At 38.6% G+C, this 17,250-nt stretch overlaps 1 protein-coding gene across 1 annotated transcript; it reads left to right on the top strand.

The window, feature by feature from the left end:
- Positions 1-500: 500 nt before the first annotated feature.
- Positions 501-16,101, top strand: grhl2b (grainyhead-like transcription factor 2b). The gene is given in 16 exon segments (XM_054606242.1): positions 501-520; positions 2,373-2,562; positions 3,067-3,170; positions 4,070-4,421; positions 5,074-5,144; positions 5,316-5,472; positions 5,981-6,092; positions 9,317-9,411; positions 11,317-11,475; positions 12,682-12,739; positions 12,983-13,122; positions 14,715-14,758; positions 14,935-15,023; positions 15,663-15,748; positions 15,834-15,898; positions 15,987-16,101. Coding segments are annotated over 16 exon segments (1,857 nt in total).
- Positions 16,102-17,250: the final 1,149 nt, after the last annotated feature.

Below are 17,250 nucleotides of genomic sequence, written 5' to 3'. Positions count from 1 at the left end.
ACCGGCCAATTGCAGCCCAGTTTTACCTGCAGCAGCCAATCAGCGTCAAACTCGCCCTCACCTTCAATTCTCTCTCTCTCTCTCTTTTTTTTTTTTTTTTTTTTTTTTTTTAACAGTGAAAGAATTCCAGCTAAAGTTGACCCACAGCTATTAAAAACAAGCCAAGTGCAAATATTATAATGCATGGCGGGCAGGATGTGTGGACATTTGTCATAATATCTGCGTGTACATTGAACATGAGACGAGCAGAGCGATTGGCTGCTTGGTGACAAAAGCGGATTTACCTGCCAGGTGGAGCGGAGGAGAGACAGTGAGGAGAGAGAGAGAGAGAGAGAGAGAGAGAGAGAGAGAGGGGGGGGTAGGGGATGGGGGGAGAAAAGAAGCGGGGCGAGAAAAGTCGACTTACCTGTAGCCCAACTTCTGGCAACTCACTCACTCTATTACCTGCTCCGACTTGAAAGTCCAGTTTCACAAGGAAGGATCGTAGAGGAAGCAAAAATATGTCACAGGAGACAGACAAGTAAGTGATCGAGCCGGCGGTGACGAACTCCGATGATTTCAACTTGAGGGGAAAAGTTTTCTTTTCACCCACTTATTAAAGAAAACACTTTTTTTTTTTTTTTTTTTTTTTAAATCCGGACTTAGGTTGTGTGTCAGGATAATAAGAATGTCTCTTTCTGGTTGTATGTTGTATGGGATAATTATGTGAAATATTAGGCTATTATTTTGGGAGGAAACAAATAAAGTTGGCGATGTGGATTTCATTAGAGCTGAATACGCCATTTTTGAATGATTGACCCAAAAACCTTCAGAGTGCAAAGACTGTATATTTTCTAAACACTTTGATGTCGTTTATTGAAAATAAGAGTTTTAATGCTACGTTTGCATTGCATTAAATTGTTCACATTTTAATGCATACAGTGCGCGATGATGGGTCTGCGCGTGAATTCGGACAGTTTGGGCCTACTGTGTTGTTTTGTAACACCAGAAACCTTATTTATATTAAAGAAATATAACTTTTGTGCTGAAGCTATTTCTACGACAACCATAAAAGCATTTTACTACCTTGTACTTTTTTAGGAGGGATTTTGATTATATTTCTACTCAGCTTCATTCCTAATATCTTCTTAAATATCACAAATAGCAGTGGAGGCCTTGGCTGACAGAAGTCTCCAAATGTTACAGAGGTTCTGATATAGTTATATTTTCCATGAATAATATAACTTGACTTTTTTTTTTTTTTTTTTTTTTTTACAGCTATACATAGTAATAACTATATTAATAATAATTTACTGTTATAAATATTACTAGATTATCACTGAAATAGAACTTGTTCAAAACTTAATGATTGTGATCTATTATTGTTATTATTATGGTGTATTTAAAACACAGTGATGTTGTTTCATGCATCCTGCATCAGCCACTATTATGATCCACAGTGGTCATATTTAGTCAGATCCACCAGAGTAGAGTTGTTCAAATCATAAACATCTCCTTCTGTAGATGTTGTAGGCCTTATTTTATACCTGCATCAGCTCTCTTCCTGCAGACATTGGCTGCCATGGAGAAGTTGTCCTGAACTTGTAGGCTAAATATAAAAAAAATAACATCTACCTGACTTTTGTACACCATTACACCTTTTTTCCATAATGGTTCATCAGTGTGACATCACAGATTAGAGGCGGCACAAATGGGTTTGTTTTAATTTGCAGGTAGATTTGGCAGACAGGAGTTTATTTCAATTAGTTAAATCATAACAGTAATTATACAAATTAGTTATTTCATGTTGCAAATGAGCTTCCAAGACGTACTGTAGATTTCACAGCTAAGAATATTCCCTGACTCATATTTCCTGTAAACAATGTTTGATTCAAGCAAACTGAAAGATGAATGAACAGAAACAGAGCGAGTATTAGGCTTATACATGACTAATCACAAGACTCTTTCAGAAGGTGTGATAAAATACTGATACTGTTCACTATACAACAAGTGCAAGTTGACACATTCAGAGCCTTCAAAAGTTCAGAAATGTTATGACAACACCGTGTGTTTAACTGGTCTGTGATCTCGACTTAAGTGGGCCTTCAGAGTGGAGAGACAAACCCACGAAAACACACAAGACAGGCATGAAAAGGCTATAGTGTGAATTTTTCATTATCAGTTAATCTATTAATTTAAAAAAAAAAAATTTTTTTCAAATTACTTATTTGATATAGAAAATGTTCAGAGTTACGACGGATGACCTTTATAAAAAGATAGAAAGCATAAGAAGGAAAGCACATGTTGGCATAATAATGTGAAGCAGAAAACCAGTAGATTCATTCATCTAATCTATGTCCACTGGAATTAACATGTTTATGCGTGTGTCACAGTAAACGTCTGGTGGTGGTGGTCCCCAACGAGAGCTCCTACCCCGCAGTACGACGGGCCTACACCAGCGAGGACGAGGCATGGAGGTCGTACCTGGAGAACCCGCTGACGGCGGCCACCAAGGCCATGATGAGCATCAACGGGGACGAGGACAGCGCCAACGCCCTGGGCCTGCTCTACGACTACTACAAGGTCCGGATGGAGGATTTGATGCTTTTCTTTGTCTTGTATGATAGTGAAATGAATATCTTCTGGGTGTTAGAGTGGTGGTCAGACTAGCGGGAAAAGGGTATTCAACCTACAGCTTTTCTACAGCTTCATTTTACTTTAAAGAAGCTCAGACTTATGTGAATATGGAGGAGTTGCAAAAGTCTGGATGTTTAAAATATTTGGTTGAAGTGCATGTTCAACGGAAAAACTGCATCAAATTTTTACAACTATAATTATTCAGCTGATAATATGCTTCGTCCTTCAGGGAAAAAGCAATAGGGTAAATGAAAATTAATTCACAGCACACTGATTATTATTAAACCACAATTCTAAAAGCACTGATAATAACAATACATTGGGGAGCCTTCTTAAGTAAACAGATGAGAGCAATTTTCTACCGTTTCATCAAACATGACAAATGACAGAGACACAACTCACCCATCCAACACACTCTAATTACACATATTCTCCTTTTTTTCCTTCCAGGTGCCTAAAGAAAAGAGGCTTCTGCCAGTTCCCAAAGTCGTTGAAATTACAGAGGAACAACAGAAGAGGTCAGTGACTTTGGGTCTTTCAGTGCCTCACTCACGGTTGCACATGTACAGACAGAAATCCAAAAATGCTAAACATGTAGCTGCTAGCAGACATTTGAGCTCCCAGTAATGTGTGGAATTTAATTCCACACATTACTGGGAGCTCAGTGATTGTAGTTTTTTACATGTTGCAGCCGTTGTTAATAAGATATCATATAAAGCAGTTAAATATATCAGCTTTCAGTTTTATTAAGAAGATTATAGTGATAAGAAGCAAGCACTCCTAATATGTATGTGTGAACATGTTACGGATGAGTGAGGCTTGTTTCATTTGAAACACTGATTCTGAATGTAAGAGGCTCAGGCAACACTAAAGCCAGTAAAACCTCCTGATCCCTGCAGAAAAGAAAGACATTTCTAAATATTTCATCGGTCTCTGCTTTTATCCACAAAAAAGATAATATATTCATAATTAGGGAACAATTTAAATGGGAAAATCCAGGCCTGTTTTCTGAATAGAAAGAGTGGGGATGCATCGTTACGTGAATTTTTATGTGAACCTTTAAATAAGAGATGGTGTAAAACAGGGTAAGATTTTCAGACATGCCTATATTAAGATAATTAAACCTGCCCTGAGGAGGTTATCTTGTAAATTAACAAAAGTTATGTTTACATTTGGTATCACTCACCAAAGCTCAGTGTGAGTATCCCTGAAGCCTGGAATAAACATGTTGGCATTTATTTACCTCAAGAACTGGTTCACCAAACTTTATCACTGCTCAGTTCTTCACATTGCTGTGCTCAGCGGTTTTCATAGCCCTAACAAAGCATAAAATTAATCAAAATTTACATTACTGTACAACAATTAAGTAAAGGTGAAATGTGCAGAAATACATTATAAATGCTTTTTTATCCATGTTTTGGTTCAGGTCTGCGTTGCCAAGCAACTCCAACAGCCAAAGCGAGGGGGAGACGGTGGACAACCGTGTTCAGGTCCTCAAATCTGTTCCCGTCAACCTGTCGGTGAACACGGAGCACCAGGAGAACAAACGGGAGCACTTCAGCAGCTTGACTGAGGCGGTGTCAGGGGATGGAGGGTCGCCAGCTGTGGCAGCGGTGAAGGCCGAGGTGTACGCACCCGTCTTCATGACGGGAGCAGGGCTCCACTACAGGGTGGAGGGAGAAGAGTCGTCGAGGGTGATCTACGAACAGAGTCCCTATGAGGTGACCACCGTCAATCACAACTCGTATGTGAAAGAAGACCAGCAGAGTCCGCCTGACAGCCCGTATGAAGAGGAGAGAGATGGGGTGAGAGGAGACGTCGTAGTCTGAACAGAAACTGTTATTCTTAGAATGGTGGTTCCTTACCTTGTGGGGTCACAAAATAATTAGTAATTAGTCATTTTTCTTTTCATCTAATTTCTTTTTTAAATTTTTCTTACTTTTCTCTAACGACAGCTCTTTTCTTGATTATTGAGACTGAACCGGCCGACCCTGTCGGGGCCTTAAAAATAATTTTACTCACTATTTTAAATCTCCATGACTCTTAGACATATTTAACCCACTACACGGGGTCACGAGTAGACAATTCTGCATTTCAAAGGGACACAAGCCAAAAATGTTGGGTACAACTACCCTAAAGCACAGTATAACTGTTGGAAATATCTGTTTTTTGTGTGTCAGATCTTAGAGAGAAAATGTCAAGGTTGAGTTGTTGTAAATGATACGTGAAGACAGATAAATGTTTAAATATGATTCACTGAGAGTCCAAAGGTTCATTAACTGAACAAGAAGCTTCAAGTGGTTGTTGAATTTGTTCCCTGTTTGCCTGAAATTCAGATTATTATTTACGACAAAACTGGGTTTTTTTCTCATTTACAGCATTGTTTAAAAAGTTCCTCTCAGCCTAAATGAACTTGTCATTCAGCCAAAATAATTTACTCTTTCTTTATGTTTCAAGCGTTCTCAACAGAAGTACCACACACCTTCCTCTCTGGCTACAGATGACTTTTTATTTCACCAGGAGGGAGTGTAAGTCTCAGAATACAAACCTGTGGTCTAATCTTTATCACATCAAAATGATCTATATACATGTTACAGTGTAAATATATTCAAATATTGAACTCCAAACATGAACTTGTTTACTTTAATCCCATCTTGTTATATCTAATCACATATTATTCTCTATGTGTGTGTGTGCAGTGACAGCTTCCAATACACGCTGGACGCCACTCGCTCGCTGCGTCAGAAACAGGGCGAAGGACCGATGACCTACCTGAACAAAGGCCAGTTCTACGCTGTGACGCTCAACGAGCTCAGTGCAAACAAACGCCTCCGTCATCCCATCAGCAAAGTTCGGGTAAGGCTTTTAAATTTTCCTCCTGTAAACTCATCGCTGTTATTCTTATTTTGATAAATATTAGCCAGGAAAAACACCATGATACAATTCTTTTGGGTAATTCAAGACTTCCCATGACCAAGATGCATGTTTTTCCAAGATGCTCTTTTTTTTTTATAACAATGAGTTAAATAATTATTATTTTAAATGCGAGAGGCAACTCAGCTCTACAAACTGTTCAGAATCTTTCGTAGTTTCGGGTTTACGACTCCAACTTTTAGAGTCTTTTGGAATCATAAATCCAAAAATTGGACTTTTAGTTTTCAATGAAAAAGTACTGACGAACCCATTGTACGCTACATGCAGCAGACGGAGAAAAAACTATCTGGTGAACATTGTGGTGCATTTAGCAGCTGAAGGGTCAGGTCATCCTCCAACATGACAACAGATTAAGATAAGCCTGTGAGGTTACCATCCCAAACACAGGCACTGTTTCAGTTGAATCATCTAAAACTTTTTTCTTTCTCAGAGTGTGATCATGGTGGTGTTCAGCGAAGACAAGAACCGAGACGAGCAGCTGAAGTACTGGAAGTACTGGCATTCCCGGCAGCACACAGCCAAACAGAGAGTCTTAGACATCGGTAAGACTTCTTCCAAGACTTTCTCTTTGTTTATATGTGAACAACAGCAAATTCTTGAATGAATCAAAACACACAAACTGAAAGACAATGACAGATTTATGTTATTGCCGAAGCTGGAATGCACTTAGCTAATAAACAAGGCATGACCGAACTGAGAGCAAACAAGCCCCCAACCTGCCTGAGGCCATTCAGCTGCCCACCATCATCCTCCATCAGATAGGAGGCAGGGCTGCCCTACACACACACACACACACACACACACACACACACACACACACACACACACACACACACACACACACACACACACACACACACACACCTGAATCTCTTAATGTCTAGGTGTTGCTGAAACACAGAAAATAAATCCTCTAATCTCCTCGACATTACCTGAGAGATTGAGCAAAACACTGATTTAAGAAAAAGCTTGATAATCCAAAACTCGTGACAAATTTCGTCCCTCTGGCTGCAACTCACACAACTGTACGCAGTCGATCTGAAGCCTCATGTTGTTTCTTACAACTTTTGACCTTTTGTCTGCAGGCATTTTTTTTTTCTCCAGTTGATGGATTTGAATTTGATCCGAGCATTTTTACGCCTTCTTGAATGAGTGTGTGTGAGAAGCTTGTAGGCGGATTGCGTTTGACAAGCGCGGGCCTGCTAAACCAGGCTGAGATTGGGAGGTATGTGTGGGGTGGATAGGAGACACACAAACTCACACACACAGCTTGTTGGGACAGGGAGAGGAATGCAAGCCGCAGTGTTAACTTGGCTGGTTTTGGTCTGTTGAATGTAATTCTTGCCCAATTTAGATCTTCATCTTAATTCCTATATTTATGTGAACCAAGACAAATGGTAATCAGCCTACAATTCACACGTATCTTTATATCTAACAGTAACTGTTGTTCCCAGCCTGGGCGCGGCAGGATAGATTTAAGCAGTTGTGAGATGATTATCATGGTAGGGTATAAGAAAAAGATTAGATTTAGCTGCTCAAAATTAAGTTTTGGACAAATCTTTCTTTTGGATTACTGAATAATTTTCTACTAATTAAAACATTTTCTGAGAAGGAAAAATCACTCTTTGATGGACACCCTTTGACATGGGTCAGAAATATGCATTGCTATGTAGTAAAGAAAATAGTTTTGATATTTTAGGAAATATCCACATTTACTTTCTTGGATACCATGGATGGATACCACTCTCATATCTCTATATAACCACAAATTGAGATTTTTACATTTTGTTTTTAGTACAAATTAAACTAGACAGTCTAGATATAATGTGTTAATTAGTGAGCTTTAGAGGTGATGCTTGCCAGATTTTGTTGTCGTTGAAGCCAAGAAAGCTGTTTCCTATGTTTTTGTTTCCAGTCTTTACGCCAATCTTAGCTTATCCTACAGACATTACAGTGGTATCAATCTTCCCATGTAATACTCAGCAAGAAAGCAAACGACTCTTTCCCAAATCCCAAAATGTCAAACTAATCTTTTATGTAAAAGAGTTTGAGAGCCACTGTTCTAAAAAATGCAATGAAATGAAACTGCTTTAGATTTTCCAATAACTGCAATAAGTTTACTTTCAGTTTATGTTGCTAAAAAGCATCTTAGTGTCATGATTTTAAGATGAAATATTTTTGAAAGTGTCCTTTAGATCCTGTTAAGTGTTTTATCCTTTTTTAGCATGATCCCCTTTGGCATCCTGTTTTGCATTTGCCAGCATGATAAGTCTGTGTTTCTCTGCGTGTATGAGCTATAGATAGAACACTGTGCATCTAAAGCTTGAGCCACAGGGCTGAAGTACTTCTCTGTCACACTGACACATGTTCCTGTACGCACAGATACCAATCTGATCATATAAATGCACACTTGTTTCAACATGTACAAATATTGTTCCCGAAAACGGATTGCAAACGTGGATGCTGAGAACCACTGAAAACATGATTTCTTTTATCATTAAATAATCTCTGACATATTGATATTGCTTATTTCAGTCCAAAACACAAAGATATTGTGTAATATCATTAAAGACTGAAGAAATCAGCAAATATTCACATTTGAGAAGCATTTTTCTATAAAATCAGATAATCCTTCATTGGTCCTACAGCCGGGAAAATTTTAATCGACTATTAAAACTGCCAATTACTTTTCTTTTACAAATTATGAATCGATCAACTAACTAGTCATTTCAGCTCTAATTAATATTAATTACCATTATTTTTGAGTGTATGATTGTGCATCAAAGCAGCTCAGTAGGACAAACGACCGACCGCTCCACCCTGCTCCACTAGATGCAGACTGTAACCTGAAGCTGTCCAGAGAGCTGATTTGAATAGCGGTGGAGGTGGGGGGAGGGGGTCATCATGCCCTGGGCTCTGTCACAGAATGGATCATTTGAATTCAGTTATTTAACGGGGCATGCTGGCAGATAGGCGAGTTGCTGCCTGCCCTGCTGCTTTGTGCACCTGCTGAATGACCAGTGCGTCGCTGTAACCGCCGGTTAGGATGATGATGACGGAGGAGGTTGAGGTCACTGAAGCAGAGGGGGGGGGGGTGCTCTGAGATGTGACCGGCAAAAATGTTGTAGGATGAGCTGCTTCTCCAAAGAAAATCAGCCCAAATCATCCTCACAGCGTCTTTTATACAGATGGATTATATAGTATATTAAACCCAATCCCATGTGCTCATTCATCTCTCAATAAACGCCCATTTTCCTATCAGGTCAAATATGGTTTGCTGTCCAAATACTTACTTAATACTTTACATTCATATGAGCCTTTTCCACAGCATACCAGTGTACTCAACGCCTCACATTTAAAGTACCTCTAGTATGTGTCACACAGGTCAACAATAGCCAGCCGATGTGCTCACCTGACTGGCTTTTAATATGGCTCTCAGAGTCAGATAGCCTCCTGTTGCCTTTGAAGCATTTGAGAGTTCGTTTGCGCAAGCAGATAAGGTTTTATCTTATAAAATTGAAGCGTGCCATTTGATTGCTTATCTTAAAAAAACAATAGCTACCTACTTGTGTCATTTATTGACCAATTTCTGCTGTGTGTGGAGGGTTTTTTCAGCGGGGAGATATGATGTTTAGTTAGGTTTTTTAAACAGCACATATGAGCAAAGTTTAATTTGATCGTATTTGTCTCAAAATACTAAAATAAGTTATATTTGAAAGGTTGTTGTGACAGCATAAATAAACCTTCCCACTGTTTGTCCTCACAGCCGACTACAAGGAGAGCTTTAACACAATCGGCAACATTGAAGAGATCGCCTACAACGCCATCTCCTTCACCTGGGACGTGAATGAAGAGGCCAAGGTATAAAAAACACATATTACAGGGTTTTTTTTGCAGGACGTACATTTCTCTGTAATTTTATGTGAAACCGGTCTCCTTTATTTACACTAGCTAGAGGCGTGTTGCAGATGTAAAAGAAAAAAGCAGAGGGACAGGTTTCTTTGTGATGATTCAAGTGTTGGCAAACAAATGCGCTCGCTTGAGAAATAAACTGTGATGCAAGCACCTCAACCGTAGACATCAAAACACACTGAGGAGCTCACTTAATGAACGGCGAATTAAATCATCATCATACAAGAATAAAAAGCCTAAAGAGGTTCCTTGGCGCCTATTGGTATGTTTTCTGCTGTCTGCCATAAATCTGATGGGCAGTGTTGTGTACTTTGTGAAGCTCACTCCTTTGTAGCCACTCCTTAAATGGAGCTTCGTCACTGTTTAACTCCAGAGGCCCCCAAGGGCCAACACACACCGATCCCTGTCCCCACCCTCTGTTGTTTGTTTTGCCCTCATTTCTGTGTGAATGTGATCGACTGTGTGTGTGTGTGTTGTGTGGCTCGTTCATTGTAATAGCAGCCTGCGGACAAAGACGTTGCTATGGTGGAAATCCAAGCACACGTCTTTGAGCCAATATTGACTCTTTTTCTCTCTACTTCTATCCCTCTCTTTCCTTTAATCTGTGTGCCTATTGAGCCTGAATATATATTTGTTGCAGTGCAGGAACAGGTGTACTGCCCAGGTAGTTTAATTTTCATGCCTCTACTGTTATATGTCTAAAAAGGACAGAATTGTTCCAAATGTCTTCAGCAATTTTATAAGAAAAATCTATTTTTATTTACATGTCAACCAAATAAAATAAAAACATTTTAGTGCCTATTTCATGTCTGTGGGAAAATAGGAAACAAGTAATTATACCTGTAGAGTAAATAAGAGTATCCGGTTTGTCAGGACAAGAAACAAAGAAGGAACACCTTAATGGATGCTAGATATCATGTATTTTTCTGAATGTGGTCTAGACAGCTACACCAGAGCTGAGAATATAAAGTGAAAGTTCTGTGCTTCATGGATACATTGAGTTGAAGCTTGGGGGATTTTATTTAAGTATTATTGCCTTTATGTCAAAGCAGAACTTTAAAAGGTGTCAGAAAATGATGATAGCAATGAGTGAAATCAAATATGGAGAAAGAAGATTTTGCACACTCGTATCATTTTTATTATTTAATGACAAAGTCAAGCTTTCAGTCACAAGGCCTTCATTCGGGTACATGTTTGTTAAAAAGGAACCACAGTGCATTTAATGGCATGGTCTAAATACAGAGGAAACTGCAGATAATACAGAAATAGATGCAGAAATAGAACACTTCTTCGTGACAGCTTCTCACTAATCCAGTGTGCTATGTAACCATGCAGTAACATGTAGTTTTGATTTATATCTACAGGGATTTTGAGATATCTGAAACTTCTGGTGCAAAACAAATGCAACAGAGGTGAAAGGAATTTTGTTTGCTTAAAAAACAAATACATTTGAAACTCCCAGCAGCCACAGTGTCTCTCCAGAAACAATCTGGCCCTCACTGTAGACATTTTAAATTTGTCTTTGGCAAAAACAAAAGTTTTCATCAAGTTTTTGAAATACAGACTTTAAAGTAAGCAGCATGTGTCTCTGAGTGGGTGTACCAACTCATGTTTTAAAAATTAAATCCACTAATAAATAGAAAAATATCCACTTAGATGCTGGTTTTACGCCGTTCAAGGACCAGCTTCTATTTTCACATGTCAATATTTGGAGGAGTTATTTGGATGTTTTAGTGGTTTACATTGTGTGTAAAAGAATGAAAACATTCCTTGATAGAAAGTAGCCTCTAAGTAGTCATTTATTGTAAGTTTACATTGAAGTATGTAAAACACTCTTCCTTCTCCCTCCGGCAGATCTTCATCACAGTCAACTGTCTGAGTACAGACTTCTCCTCTCAGAAGGGGGTGAAGGGTCTTCCTCTGATGATCCAGATCGACACCTACAGTTACAACAACCGCAGCAACAAGCCGCTGCACAGGGCCTACTCACAGATCAAGGTCTTCTGTGACAAGGTGAGAAATCACTTCCTCTTCTTCAGTTATTAGGATGTTGTCTTGATTCTTGATCATTTGTCATTAGACAAGTAGTCTTTGAAAGAGTACCATGTGTATACAAGTATCCCAAGGCAGGGTTTTGAAATTGCTTATTTTATTCAACCATCAATCAAAACTAAAAGATATTCAGTACAGTAACATATGTGACAAATAAAAGCAACAATTGAAAGGAGGACAAAATTAATTACATAAGACAGGAAAGTAAACTACAGATGCATTCAGCAATGCATTATCTGTAGAGTTGCTCCTATCTGAAGATTTATTATAGCAATTGTGTCCTTATCAAAGTAAGCTTTCAAATGTTATGTGAGTGAAAAGCTTGAAACCTGACATTTTATGTTAATTTGCTGTCTGCCGTTTCTGTCAGTTGTCTGGATTTGTCTCCATCCATATGACAATAATGGGTATTTATTAAGATTGGGTTGCTTGTTTGTTTCTTCTGGACTGCACGGGAAAAAATAAACAAGCACTCCAACAAAATAGCAGGACGGCAAAACGAAACACGCATAATGATGTGTTGCTATAGAGATTGAATAAAATATATTAAATACATAATTCTGTCTCTACTATTTCATGTAATCGTTCTAGTAATGAATCTAGCTATAAAATACAGCTTTCTCTTGATATTTAAAGGCAAACTTAAACAACTTTATTCTTGTGTGAGGGAACTACATGACATCCAGTTATAAAATCCGTCACGGACGAAAGCTAAAAGTTCAAATATTTTGTCTTTTATCATTGCCGGTATTTTCTGACAGCATCACCTAATGTTAATGCCCTGCTCTCTACCGTTACATGACATATACCGTCTACCTGAATCCATGTGAATGCAACATAACATGTAGTGTTTCTAATATAAGTTCCCCTGTTGGGAAATTTACCAACAAGTGAGAATTCTGCAGTATTCATTGTAAAGTGAGTCACAGACAGAGTGTTTGACTGCACTATAGGTGGAGTGAGGGTGTTAAATCATGACATCAGTCCTCCCTCTAGTGGTCTCACCTGCACAGTGAGCCTCCATGGACACATGTAGGCTACATACACACACATACTGTACACACACTCCATGTAATGCAGAAATGTGGTGATGTTTGTTTAAAGAAGGGTTGTATCATTTTCTCAAACTTATGTGTTCAATATGTGTTTGTATGTGGTTTTTCTCAGGGAGCAGAGAGGAAAATAAGGGACGAGGAGAGAAAACTGTTTCGCAAGAAGTCAAAAGGTTTGAGTTGCATGAAAAATCAGTTTTTCCCAAAACTTTGACATCAAAATCAGATAAAATTATAGATCCAGGGTGCGATATGAGTAGCGAGAGGTATGAAACCTCTTAATAACATGAAATTATGATGAATACGTCGCCGTCTTGTGCTTTAATAATAATAATAATTCAGACTGAAAGGTATTAATTTGCTGGAAAGAAATCATTTGGTTTTTTTCTAAAATCTTCTTCTTCACTGATGTTCAGGTAAAGATGGAGGTGTAGGCGTGATAACCGTTCCCAAGAAGGCCGACACCACTTATTTCAAGACCATGAGTGACTTGGAGGCTCAGCCCGTACTCTTCATCCCCGACGTTCACTTTGGGAACCTGCAGAGGGCCGGGCAGGTAGACGAACGTTCTCCTTCTCTTTGAACACAAATGAAAGAATCTGTGGCCCATCAGTTGAGTTTGTCTGCTCAAAAGGGAAATTAGAGCCACAGCTTGGTTTCTGAATGACCTTATGGCTGCATTTCAGCTCCAGATCAAACACTTTTACCACCACCTCCACTTAACTACAATTCAGAGGGAATATTTAACTTTTTAAACCACTTAATTTATCTGACAAATCAATTTTCCGATAAATGAATATGATATTTCCCCTTGAAACTTCCGAGATGGATTTCTTTGAATAATTGTTTGATGCCTGATGAGGTCAAACCTGAAAAAACCTGAAAAAACCTCAAAAACAATGTGCTGAATAAAAAGCCCAATCTTTAGATGTGTTTGTATGGGACCAAACAAAAATGCTGGGTTGTAAACTACTTTCAATACATTTCATCCTATTAAATAATCACATCATTGGTAATCAAATCATCGTGTATATCACCTGCATTGTCTTGCCACCTGTGCCTGTTTTACATATTATTGCACCATCTTGTGGTTTAAATACATCAATTCAGACAAAAGAACAAACCATTTCTAACAAATTAAATCAACCTTAATAATAACTGTTGAACTCAACATATAAGGAAACATCTCAGGTGTAGCGCCTCATTCAGTGTGGTGATAGTGTGTTTAGATTTTGCATCCAGAAGGAGCAATAGATCCAAAGCACTACCTTAATGGATGTACTTCTCAATGTCTTTGAAGCCTAGACTAGAAATTGAGTGGCTGTGTTCAATAAACGGTTTTGCTACAGGAGAGGTTAGATCCTATCTCCTAATGGTGCTTTCAGACATCAAACCACATGGACACTTAGACTTTGTAAAGGGTTGTGTTGTTGCAAGGAGCACATGAGTTACAAGGAGAATTCATGTTCTTGTGGAGTTAAGGCCACTGCTCAAATCTGAGGAAACTAGAATGCCTTTAAGATTGTTTGCCTCTCTTGTAGACAAAAAGAGCCTGGGGTCTGAACAAATTTCAAATTTTCTTCATCTGAACTATAAAATATTTTATTTTCAGTAATATATTTTTTAAACTATATATTTAATTTTACCAATCAAAGGAGAAATTCTGGAAATGGACACACATGAATAACTTCATTAAAGTTTATCTAGGTATTTTCTGGCCTTGTTGTTAGCACAATCAATCCATTGAGAAGGGTAACCCTCTGTCTGGGATTCACTGATTTTATGTAGGTGTAACGTATGATGACTTGATTACCAATGAAGTGATTATCCTGTCAAGTCTTGGTTGGGAACCGCAAGGCTAAACTACCAACTGTAATAGTATACAAACTGGTTCAAACTAGCTCCATCTTAACCAGCAATAAAATGCTGCCTACACATTGATGCATCAGTATTAACAATGTAATCATGTTCCACATTAATAGTCACAGTGGCTGTGTTTATGCAGAATGAAAACTTAAGTTAATTTAAGTAATTAATTATTTAAGAAAAGGTCTTCCTGTCTTAGAATAATACATCAGTATAATTAAATATTCTACTTCATGTTTTTATTTGTGCATAAAGCTTAAATACGTAATACTTCATTTGCAGGTGTTTACCTTCAACACAGAGGAGATCGAGAGAGAAGGGTGAGTGTGCCTTTTTTAGGAACATTTTTATTTACATCATACAAATATAAAGTATGCAAATGAGAGCAGGTACAGATACCGACCAAACAGATGCAGAAGAAGTGTGTGTTACCACAAATGCAAACACAATGAACACGTTTATGGCACCTGACACGTTTGTTATTGTGTGCTTTCACCAGGAGTGTGCTGGTGAAGAGGATGTTCAGACCGTCAGATGAAGATCTGTGTTCGTCACCTCACAAACAGATCAAAGAGGAGACACACAAGAGAGGTACAAGATGGGTGCCTCCTCTACCGCATATCTTTCTTTCTTTTATCTCTTTTTAACTAGGGATAAATGTCAAAAAATACAGCCCAAGTTGATGTCCTCAGGCAGCAAGGAAATAGTCCAAAGATATTCAATATACAATGATGTAAAACAGAGGAAACCAATAACACGGGACACCCTTTGAGTGTTCTACCGTTCGCCATTTCTGCTGCTAAGGTATCTGCAAAGAACTTACATTGATACTCTTTGGTAACTGGGGATAGCTACTGATGACTAGGCGCTTTTATATTCCTGTTTTTGTTGTGCAATGATTGACGCACTTCCTTTGATCCATAAATTGAGCCTTCATTTTCCACAGGAGATCGTACCTGATCAGGATTGCATAGTGACAGCAAAGCTTATAGGGTTACCAGTCTAAACACAGATGGTGTAATTATTCTAGCCCCTACATTTTCCAATCAACATTTATTCCAAAATGATAAATTAAATCAAAAAATGTGTATATTGCCACTTTAAAGAGTCTGACAGTCTGTTAAAGCAGAATCTAATATTCACATTGTTGCATTATATTTGCTCCAAACCCAGGTGTATAGATGACATAAACTAATAGTAAAAGGTTTATTATTCCTCCTTTCTCTGCAGTGCTGTTGTACGTAAGAAAGGAGACGGACGAGGTGTTTGACGCTCTGATGCTGAAGTCTCCCACGCTCAGAGGCCTAATGGATGCTGTGAGTGGCTCCAAATGAGCTAAAAAGCACAATTTATTTGCTGCAGAGCGACTGTTTACAAACTGCTTTAATCTGTCACTCGTAGATATCAGAGAAGTACGGCGTGGCCACAGAGAGGATAGCCAACGTGTACAAGAAAAGTAAAAAAGGGTGAGTGAGGAAACAGATTCCTGTTTAAGGCCTATTAGGAGCCTTATGTCAAGCGTATGAAATTAAACTTTAATGTCTTTTGTCTTAGGATCCTGGTGAACATGGACGATAACATCATCGAGCATTACTCCAACGAAGACACCTTCATCCTCAACATCGACAGCTACGCAGACTCCTACAAGATCACTCTTATGGAGATCTGACCGCTCGTCAGCCGCCTCTAAGGACTGCACGTTGAGACAAAAGAGACGCTGTGAATGCTGGTTGGCTGAAATTTACGAGGCTGCTATCGATTGGCTGATAGGCTGACTGGCCGTATTGGAGACAGTCCATTGGTGGCGTTAGTCAGACACTCTGAGGTCAACGTCGACACCCCTCGTCCCTCTCTGACACTGTTCAGGCCCTTAAGGACTTTATGAAGCAAGTCGTATTTTCTGTGCCGGAGGACGACGGCCCTAATAAAAAGAGGACTTAATAAAAAAATCTTATGAACTGGTTATATTTACTTCCTATAGTCGTAGTCATCCCCTATATTGTGATGTGAAATGATGGAGTACAGGTCAGTGCCCTCCACTTTTGCTGAATGTTTTTATCGTATAAAGAAAGTTTTACTTTTCTGTACAGTCTTTTATTTTTTGCCAAATAACACATCAGGAGTAGCCTCATGAATTGCCTGATGTACTGTATGTAGCTGGAATTAGTTTGTCCTACTTAACTTAGCTTCTTTGCATGCCAGACTTTGTTTTTGTTAGTTGTGTTATTATTTATTAATGACAATGTTTTGCATTTCCTAAGCAATTTATCCGAGGATTCAAGTACGTTACATTTCAGTGACTTTGTCTATAGTCACCCTCTCTAAAAGTACGCAAGTTTGTAAATGTTTTCTATATTTCAGCCATGTTCCTACGACTAACCTGTCAACAAATAGCCAAAGTGTTTCTTTGTAGGACCTAACATGAGATGGTAATGATTTAAAAATACTGTTAACTTCTGTCAAGTGACACATGGCACTTGGCCTCATGTGTTTGGCTGTGTTGGAAAATGAATAAAAGGTATAAATATAGATCTGTCATTTTTGGTAAATCAACTTGAGTGAGCTTCTATGAGGCTTTATCATAGGCCGCTGTACATAAGGAACCAGTTTCTTTGAATTAAATGCTAACGTAAACAATTGCAATTGATGGTAAGCAGGTATACGGTCAAAGAGAAGAACAGATTTCAAACAACAAACATGACAAAAAAGAGAGTTGATGTTTTCATGCTGGCAGACACACTTTAACAAATGGAGCGGGGGTAATTCCTTCATTTTGTGTGTTTTAAGGTACTACACTAAATCACATGAATTCCACCAG

The sequence above is a fragment of the Anoplopoma fimbria genome, chromosome 10 (genome assembly GCF_027596085.1).
Source record: "Anoplopoma fimbria isolate UVic2021 breed Golden Eagle Sablefish chromosome 10, Afim_UVic_2022, whole genome shotgun sequence".
NCBI classification, from domain to species: Eukaryota; Metazoa; Chordata; class Actinopteri; order Perciformes; family Anoplopomatidae; genus Anoplopoma; species Anoplopoma fimbria.
Note: the sequence above shows the minus strand (reverse complement) of the source record. Positions and strands in the feature narration are given on the sequence as shown.